General features: G+C 33.9%; 1 protein-coding gene across 1 annotated transcript in view; it reads right to left on the bottom strand.

Annotated features, from left to right (window-relative positions):
- The window catches only part of ANGPT1 (angiopoietin 1), a 251,195-nt gene that overhangs the window by 45,905 nt on the left and 194,477 nt on the right, over positions 1-10,813 (bottom strand). The window contains exons 5-6 of the mRNA XM_024129876.2: positions 8,990-9,117; positions 633-734 (exon numbers count right to left, since the gene is read on the bottom strand). Coding sequence (XP_023985644.1) covers positions 633-734; positions 8,990-9,117 — 230 coding nt within the window. The remainder of the gene's footprint in view (positions 1-632; positions 735-8,989; positions 9,118-10,813) is intronic.

Below are 10,813 nucleotides of genomic sequence, written 5' to 3'. Positions count from 1 at the left end.
GAAGCCCGCGTACCGCAAAAAAAAAAAAAAAAAAAAAAAAAAAAAAAAGAATGTCGTGAAAGTGAAACCATGCCATTTCTGGGTCTAATAAATCTTAAAAAGGATTGGAAGGTTCTATTTTTGTGCTTGAGGGATGTCAACTGCCACTTAGTAAGTCTGATGACCCTGGATCACTGTACTGGGAGAAGCCCAATTTAGCCACATCGAGGAGTTCTCAGTCCATAGCCAGCAACAACTTGCCAGCCATGTGAGTGAAGCCATTGGTAGTACCTCCCAGTCCTGCACCACAGCCCACAGCCCTGCACACTTCCCTTGTCCTGGCTCATGTACCCAGCCTGGGTCTAAATTCTAGATTCCTCCACCCTCATTCAACCAGGAACAAATTCAGACAATATGTAACAGTTCACTAAATAATTTCAGTAATATATTTTTCCGTCTGATGCACACATGGAAATCATTTACTGAAAAAGATTTATGAGTGTTTTGTGTTTAATGAGAATAATGTCACAAATGTATCATTTTATTTTTAAAATAACTGAAAGACATCTAAAAATACAAAGGTTTATCACATAGTGTAGTGAAGACAATCTCATGATAAAACATCAAAAACTATGTAAATTCTTCCATCTTACCATTTTATATTCTTTCCAACCTCTTTGGAAATCTAGACTTCCATCTTCACGATGCTGTATTACAGTCCAACCTCCCCCATTCAGATCCATATTGCAAAATACCTGACAAAGGGAAAATAAAGTCAAGTGAAAATTATGTCTATTTTAAACAAACAGGTATCAGATATGTTTCAAGACAGAAACAGGATGGATAGGCCTCTGGACAAAAATAATAAAAATTGCCATGTTGAAAATATTAATTTAGACATTTTATTGGCTATTTCTTCCTATATTCGAGTTGTTTCTGATTAAATCCCATCAAATGTGCATAAATTACTTGTAAAGCTTTAAATTAGTCAGCTGAAAATTGTCTCAGTCACAGACTATAAAAATTATTTTTAAAAAGTTTGTCTTAAATGGTAATAGGCACTATGTATATTCAATTTTTTAAAATGCTACTAAAAGTTTCCAAAGTTACAGACCATTTTATTGCTAAAACATAAGATTTGGAATTTTCTATCTTTAATTTGTTAAATCACAATATACTAATAATAAAGGTTTTGGAAAAATAATATTTAAAAAATCATTTATATTTAGCTATTACACATTTCATTGTATATTAACTCCTACATGCTCATATACTACAATAATTATTCTTGATGGTTCAGTATTACATTAGAGGCAAAATTTGGTCCCCAGCATATGGAGAACACATTATTTGCTTGAATTTTTGTCATGAACAATAAGAAGAGAACATGACATACTGTATTCCTTCTGACTGTGAGAAGTATTTCTTTCCCATGTGGAAAAGTTATCCAAATCTTTCAAAGACTTATGCTTATTTCAATTATTCTAAATACAATACTATTTATTTAGAAATTGATTCATTTCCCCCAGAGTCCACCCAAGGAGAGAAACATATCTGTAATGGCATTATCTTTGGAGAGCAATCACTGTAATTGATGTAGCATAAATGTGGCAGCTTGATTATTCAAGGGCTCTGCTTTGGAGAACATCATTCCCCTGGCAATTGACTACTAAAGCAATTTGGAGGCTGGCTAAAGGTGTAGATATGAGGCAACAGCAGCAGGCAGGCTGTGTGGGCAAAGAGCCTGATTAAAGGAAAACCTCAAGTGTTTTCCCTGAGGCATTACATTTGGAGAACAATTGGCTAAAGGGTATGAAAACAATGGCAAGAACTGTTATTCAAAGGACAAATTGTCCATGTACTTCCTCGGAGTAAAAGGAACTAAGAGGTACATACTTAACTGTGAGCATATAAAAATAGGCAAAATGCTCTCCTGAGGGCTCTTCCTCTAATTTGAACATCCACCCATCAGTATGTATTCATTATCACTAGGAATTGACTCACCTCCAAGATCACAGATTTGAAATTCCTCTCCCTGTCCTAAAGTTCTCCCTCTACTAATCCCTTAACCTCTATGCACCTGCTCTTTGTCCTCAACATAACTTGCAACTAGCCTTTTGTCTTCCTTAATTCTAATTCTAATTCAATTTTTTTCACCCAACAAGCATTTTGGGGCATTGATTCTGTGTTATTACAACCGGCGATATTATGATGAACGAAATACGGATAATTTCCTCAAAACACCTAAAAGTTAAAACATTGACTGCCCCTGTAGAGTTAAGGAGATGTGGGAATCCACAATTTTCAACTCTAGTGACCTGAGAATAATAGAGTCAGTAATCTAACTGAGAAATTTAAGGAAGAGAGCTAACATGTGAGAAAAGAAAATGATCATGGTTTTGAAAACCTAGAGTTTCAGATAGCATAGTCATCCAAAAGGGGGAGTTGATTGATCAGTTAGAGATGATCTAACTGTAGGTAGATCAAGGGTAAGAATAAGGGTAAGAACATGAGGGACTAAGAAAGAAATAGTCATAACAATAGTATGCCTTTTAAGTGCTAGATAATTTAAACACTTCACACGCATTTTCTAGTTTATCTCACAACAACCCTGTGATGTAGGTATGATTATTATCTCTATTTTGCAGATGAAAAACCTAAGGCTTTGGGTATTTCAGCAACTTACCAATGGTTATTATTAATAAAACAGGTACTGGATCTAGGATTTGAACCCCCTGTTTACCTAATTCAAAATTATATTAGGGGTAATCTTCTTGAAAGCAGTAGTTGATAGCACAAAGATTGAATTTTAAAGAAGTAAAAAAAAAAAGTGGAAACAGATGTGGGGGGAGGGTCGGCTCCAAGAATGGGCTTTGGTGAACAACTGATGGAGATAAAAGACACCAATAACCTTTAGACAGGCAGGAACTTCATTTTATTTGCTACTGTCCCTGGTGCCTAGAGCAGTAGGGACAGTAGCCTAGCAGGTACTAAATGAATATTTGTTGAAAAACTAGAGATGCAATAAGGAAAGACATAAAATAGGAAAACTTGATTAATGGAATGCAGTGAAAGCTGGGGATGGATTTTGAGTTGGGGGAATAATCTACTTAATCAAATATTCCAGACAAGTCAAGATAAATAAAGATTAAGAAAATACACACTTAAATTTAAAATGAAGGAGCCATTAGTGACCTTGAAGAGAGAGACTGAAGGATTCCTATAAGAATAAAATCCAGATGGCACAGTTTACAGAGGGCATAGTTGGTGATTCAACACAAGTGGCCAAAGTGGAACTTTACTGGTAAAACAGATAAGAGTGAGTGAAAATGTCAAGGAAATATTTTGTTAGAGGAAACTAGTTTCACTTGTTTTTTAATTATATTTTACCCTGCCTTGACTGGTTAATCTAGAATTTTTTTTCCAGATTTTGATTTCCTAATGGACACCGATTGCCTGCAAGTTTGCCAAACTGTGTTTGCAAACCTATAAAGTTCACTTAACACACTCAGGGAAAGGAATGACTACAACTATAAATATAAAGTGTGTAGAGAAAACTGTTCTTTACAGTTTTTTTTATTACTATTATCTATGTTATTAAAATTCTATGCACTTAAAAAGTTTTAAAATCACTCACTAATTTTAGAAAAAGACAACTTTCCTTTTAAACAAAGGTATCTAGTGACTTGAAAATGTTAAGATGTGTTGGGAGTACTTCTTAGGTAAAGACCCAGAGAAAGTTGCCCAGAGGAGAGAGAAGTTACCCAGGCAGATTACTGCCTTGGAAGCTAAAGTGCAGAGAACTTAAGAGGTTAGACTTAGTAGACTCTATAATAACAGCAAGGATAACAGCTGCCATTTGTGGAGTGTGGACACAATAGAACTGAATGACACATTGGCTAGGGGCATGGACTCAGGTGCAACATTGCCTGTGTTCAAGTCCCACCTCTGCTCTCTCAAGCTATGTCATGGATCTTTTGCAAGGATTAAATGAGTCAATGTATACGGAGTTTTTAGAACAGTGTTTGGCACATACTAAGCTTTGTCATTAATCTCTTAGATGTATTTTACAGATGAGATAATATGTATTTATATTGTGCACATATACTCTATGTATATAATATCTCATATATTATAACAGCTATTACATATATTTCACATAATTTATTATTATGAATAATATAGAACATATAAAGCCAAAATATATAGAAGTTCAATAAACTGTCCTTATGATTACAATTACCAGCTTCTTGTTAATAATACTGGTATCATCAATCTTTAAGCATGCTTTTTAGTATACGTGTTTATGAATATATATACATATATGTATATGTACATATATATATGAAGTCGGATTCATGCTAGCACACACACACACAAAAGACCATGTTATTTCTAGTCAGAAGAAAAATAAAAAGCCTATGCTTAACAGATGAAGGAAGTTAAAAAAATTAGGTGGTTGGTTTCAAAAGATTTGAGATATGAAAGGACTTGAAAAGTTCCTTCGCCAGTATGGTATGGTCTGTGCTATCTGGCAGTGTCCTTCCTGTAGACACAGGCCCCACTACATTTACTATGCCTGTTGCACTTATTGATCATATGACTTGGGCTTAACTCTATCCGAGAAAAGATTGAACTGGCTCCTATCCCAGGCAAGGTCAAAGCTTTCAAGCATTAAATATCCTTTAACATAATATAACGATTTAAACCCAAACAAAAAGGGGAAATTTGATTCACATAGTTCTTATGCTTTTATGCCGTGTGCAAGTTGGAATGATTAACCTTGTGAGTGTTAATTATTTTTCCATAACCTTAAATAAAAAAGGCTCAATACATTTGTTATAGTCCTTTTCCAAGAATTAGGGAAATTATAAATTCAGAAACAAATTTTTAAATATTTTATAATAATCAGAGTTATGATTTAATGGTTTGTTTTAGTGAATGAAATGAAGCTGGTTATAGTGCATTTGGTTTTAGAAACATGAAATAAAAGGAAAAATCCTATTCCCTACTACCATGCATTGAAGGAATTCAGAGAGGAAGATAACCACAAGCCATTAATAATGAAAAAAAGTAAAAAATAAATATATAAATGATCTAATTCTCATTTTCTATCTGCTTGAAAATTTTAATAGTCCTAGAAAACTGCCTTTGGCTTCCACGTCACATTTGAAAAGATAATACTCATAACTTCTGCAGACATTCTTTCTTGGCAGGGAATGACGTCAGTCAAAACAACTGCGTAACAATTGTGTATACTTGCAACTCTCACGCTGCCTAAAATTAATAATTCCTATTAATAGTTTTTGTTAATTGCCTAAATAGGCCAATTTAATTGACTGACCCATATCTTATACCATACATAATTGAACTTTTTGTTTTGTTTTTATATAGGCTTGCCTTGAGTTTCTCACCCTTGCTAGAACTTCTCTGCAAGCATTAAAATGAGCAAAGTTTTTGTTAAGCATATCCACGATTAGCACCAAACTTCATAGCTCCAAAGTATCATCTACATGGAAGGGTGAAGGTCCTAAAGATGCATTTTCCAAGTACTTTTTATAGAACTGAGAAGATACCAACTATTTATAACAAAATAAGAAAAGAAAATGAGGAAGTGGGATGGCTTACAACCAGAACATAATTTTCTGACAATAAACTCTTACCCGTGTCATTCACATAGGTTCCTATAAAAAATTATGAATGGTACGGCTTCAGTCAATACTAATATAAGTAATTATCCTACTTAGTCCCCTCTTAAGATGGTACAGTCTAGAGTTAATTCCTTTGTTAACAAAGTCTGTGTTCAATATTTACTATGTGATTTGGGCAAGTTATTTTTCTAAAATAGGGATAATGGGAGCACCTATATCATAGAGTTATTGAAAGGAGTAAACAAGTGAGTATATATATCTAAAGTGCTTAGAATAGAACCTGGAAAACTGTAAATGCACACTACTTTTGAACTATTAATCAGTTTCTAAATTACATTGGGGAAGTTCACACAATATTTGTTCTTACTATTGTTAAGCTATGTGAATATAATAAGGGATTGAAAACAAAACTTGCTACCTACCAGAAAGTGCAGGTGCATCAGCTTAAAGTATCCATCTCCATAACAGAACAATATTACTACTTGGGAGAGGATCGTGATCATAAAAGGGAAAGAATAAAACAAGGGAATGAACACTTAAGTCAAGATGGCCAAAGTCTTTCTTCCTTATGGTCAGTTATCTCCCCCTCTCACCATGTTCTGCTATTATTTCCAATTAAACTAAATCTAATGACAGTACAAATGACATGCGAATTTCTCCTTCTTCCATCTGAAGCGCCATGGGGCTGTTTCTATAGTGATAAAATTTGCCTCTTACAGGCCTGTATTGATATGATTGCTAATCTGTTTGGGGTAATATTTTTCCCTGGGACTAAATCTAGTAAGTTTAATTTAGCAGGTATTTGGCATTTGTGGATTTAATATTTTAGATTTTTTTTTAAGAACAACACCAAAGTTTTATAATATGTAAAATTCATTATTTTGCAGAGGCGTAAATTTAAATCGTGTTATCCTTGTGAAACCAACATAGAAATCAGCCACTGAACTAGTGAACTGGATCCTCTAACCCACTCTTTCATGTAAATCTTTAAAAAAAGCAGATTTATTTAAGTTTATAAGTTATTGTTCAAGTTTATGAGTTATTATTCAAGCTTATGAGTTATTCAAGATCATGAGTTAGGATACTTTTCTTCCACCCTAACAGAAGCAGTGGTTCTGCAAATAGCTTGTGCATTATTTGCATCTCAAAATATTTTGAACTAGAATAGAGTTATGAATTTACATGACTTAAATTTAATGGAATGATCAAACTTTACTTGTAATGCTCTCACTAAGGGCCATGTGGTAGTATTGGTGATGGACTGAGAAAGATTCTAAAAGTGTAAAAGTTAATCTAAAAACTTTAAAAATTATTTTATTTATATATTCATACATATACAATTATTAAGAGTCTAAAAGGAGGGTCACAATATTTTTAGTTAACTTTATTTTTATAGTCATATGTTAGAGGGGAGGTGACAATCATTTAGGGGTTCTTTCAGGTCTTGGGCAGCACAATAGGTAAATTGCAGAAAGTATTTATGTTAGCTCCACTCCTCTCCCCCAGGACAGTTTCTAACACACTTCACATGCCATCTGTATGGTGTGTAAGTGTGTGGGTGTGCATACATGCCTGTGCACATGTATGAATTGCATTTAAACTTAAGTATGATTTTAAGATATCAGTAAGCAGAGTAGGAAGGCTTCATGTCATATGATCCAAAGGATTCAAAAAACTCATTTTTACAATAAATTACCCTCTCCTCTTTACTCCTAAACTTGCTATTGTACCTTCACATTTTTTTTTTTTAAGACATGGACCACCTGATTCAGTGAAATTTTGCACAGAAGCCCAAAATGAAATACAGTGAAACCAAACTTCTCTGGTAGGTGACCCAGGCAGCAATGTCCATAACTGCCTGCCACCTTTTTTACCCCCTGCGCTTTCTCTATCTCTTCCCCCTGTTATAGGTCAGTATGGAAGACCTCTTTTCAGAAGAAAACTTTGTTCCAGCAAAGGGAAAAATCATTGAGCTAACTTAAACCACTAATCCTCACTGAAATCAGCAGAGAGGATAGTAGAGTCCAGACTCTCCCTCTTGACATATGTGTGACATCTGTGACATCTGGCAAACTAGTCTCCATGATCCATTTCCCTCACCCATCAAAGGAAACTAACAATCAGAATGACTAAGTAAGTTAGGTTTACTTACTATACACTACACAGAAGTGTTGATATTATCATCAGCAGGTCATTTATTTATTCATTCATTTCAGCACATATTTACTGAAGACCTATTATGTGCCAGAAACTATTCTGGGTCCTGGGAAATCAAAGATAAAAGTAAACTCCTTGCCTCATAGAATTCTGGTAGTGAGAGAGTCATGCAAAGTTGCTTGAGGGAATCAGGGAAACCCTTCCAAGAGCATTTGCACGGTACCCAGAGGAAATGGGGACAAAGGACTGGTAATTTAGGTGGGGCAATGAAAGGAGAAAAATTATTCCATCTTTTGAGGATAAAGCACTGCAAGGGCAGGTGGTCCTCTTGGGGTCTTGAGCATCTGGCTAAAGTTTTTTATACGTTGAAAAACAGGGCTTTCCTCAAGGCTCTCCATAAACCCTGCTTCAAACAGCCTCTATCACTACACTTCAACAGTATGTTATAATTTCTGTGTAATTGTCTGTCTTCACCACTACACTGGGAACTGTTTTATATTATGTCCCTAGTCACTTACTGACAAATAAATGACATACACTTAATATGTATTGAATGAAGGAATGGATGGATGATTTAATGAATAAGTAGGGAGAAAGAGTATATAGAGGAGGTGTGACAGCAAGACAGTGTTTTCTTACTTCAGAGTTTACTTTGGATCCTGTTCAATATACTGATGAAAACTATCCTCCAACACACTCTTTTAGGTAAATATGAAAAGCAAATCCTTTCAAGATCATGAGTTAAGATCGAATATGTTTCTCTACCCAAATAGAAGCAGTGGTTCTAGAAACATGTCTCTAGCTCTCTCTCCACGGTATTTGAACTGTAGATGATGTATACCATCTGGGTCCTTGGGACTTTGGAAGATGGTTCCTAACTCATCTCCATGCACTTGAAGTATATGTGACTTCAACATGTAATCTGTACAAGGCAAGAATTTATGAACAATGGGACATTCCAGGAATGAGCAGAGAGTAAACGGAAAACTTTGTGTGAAATAGGGATGGGATATGTGAGGGTTGGAAGAGGTCTGTACAATAGGGTTTTCATCTTTTATGGACCTGGGAAACAGAGTATCTTTGGGAGAAAAGAGCTCAGGCACATATATTTTCAGTTTAACAAGCCCACAAATCAATCTGATTATTCAGCAATTCAACTAGGATCTGCTTTACATCTCATAAACAAACACTTCTGGTTTTACCTTTTTGGGTTCTGGCATATTATTAATATAAATAGTGTAGATTCCACTTTTATTAAAACCAGCTTGATATACATCTGCACAGTCTCTAAATGGCTTTTCTTCCTCTTTTTTTCCTCCCTTTAGTAAAACTGCAAAAAAAAAAAAAAAAAAAAAGATTGCAATATGTGAATATCAGTACCATTAGCGCCCAAATGGACTCCAAGTATAGGTAAGCAAGTCTTCATTTCCTCCAAACAAATGTCAATGTTGCATTTATTGAAAAATCAATCATAAGAACAATACTAGATTTTGAGGTGACTCACAGAATTATAAAACTATAGGAAAAATATGTGATCAGTTTATAACTGAATACTTTTAATATTTGGTTTAATTTCTTGTTTTTTTCTCTATCACTTCCAGAACATCAACTCAAGGGACAAGTAACCTGATCATGTAATACCTGCAACTGGTAACAATTTTGTCAATGTTTCTCAAAAATTTCTAAAACGTTCTTACCTACATTTCATAGGAAAGTTTGAAAAATGCTAAAGCATTTTTGGAGGAGGGAGAGGTGAAGATAAATTCAAACATAAAAATACAATATGGAGGTTTAAGATGCTAAAAGAAGGTTGTACTGTTTTTCTGTGGCTTTATATTGAAGAGCTCCTAGAAATTTTTATTTTTTAAAAACTCTCAAAATAATTAAAAGGTAGAAAGAAGTCTCTGATCCAATTTAACTATCTAGAATGAAAAGGGAAGTAAACTTTGTTTTTTATTTAATGGTCTGAAGTTAAACTATCAGGTGGATGACATACAAATAGAAGAACAAAAATTAATAAGATTTGAAATTAAGTTATATAGGTGGAAGAGCTCAGTAAAAGCTGGAAGTCAAGTGGAAAAAGAAATTTAATTAGAGATATAATCTCTACTGAGAGGAACTTTATTTCATTCATTGAGCTTCATCCACTATTAAGTTCTTATTAATGAGATCAAAATACAAAAATGACTCATTTAATAGTCCTCGGCTGAAGATATAGGTGATATCTTTATAAAATATTTATGATTTAGTATTTTCTAATAAATACATGTTATTTTAGCAATTTGCTTCATTAGCCTTTTTTTGAAGTTAAGACTAAGAATATTTTATAGTCTTGCCCTTAAAGTCTCTGGTTACTTAATAATTATCTGCTTTCAATCACTCTGAGTCACTATGGTATTTTAAAATAATAATATCAAAGGTAAGCTATGAATCAGTGCTTTAAAAATGATTTTAAATGTTCTAACAATCTAAAATACTAACCTGATTTATATTTGACACATGGTGTTACTAATGTATAGGTAATTAAAAATTAACAGTCTAATCTCTGTAGAAAGAATGACTATCTCAATATAAATATTTCAAATTTTCAAAAATTACTGTGGTTCAAGGAAATGAAATATCCATGTCATAAATGTTGCTATAACAAAAATATAGAATTACAACATTTAATAGCATTATTGTTCTCTACATAGCTCCTGTTTGCACTAGTGGTTTTGCCTACTTATATTAAAAGCTACTTCTAAACACCACCCATCACAATTGCAATATCAGGGACTTCCCTGGTGGCACAGTGGTTAAGACTGCGTGCTCCCCAACATAAGTGTCCATCATTGGATGAATGGATAAAGAAAATGTGGCACATATATACAATGGAATATTACTCAGCTATAAAAAGAAACAAAATTGAGATATTTGTAGTGAGGTGGATGGACCTAGAGTCTGTCATACAGAGTGAAGTAAGTCAGAAAGAGAAAAACAAATACCATATGCTAACACATATATATGGAATCTAAGAAAAAAAAAAA

This window comes from Physeter macrocephalus, chromosome 15 (assembly GCF_002837175.3).
Source record: "Physeter macrocephalus isolate SW-GA chromosome 15, ASM283717v5, whole genome shotgun sequence".
In the NCBI taxonomy this organism is placed as follows: domain Eukaryota; kingdom Metazoa; phylum Chordata; class Mammalia; order Artiodactyla; family Physeteridae; genus Physeter; species Physeter macrocephalus.
Note: the sequence above shows the minus strand (reverse complement) of the source record. Positions and strands in the feature narration are given on the sequence as shown.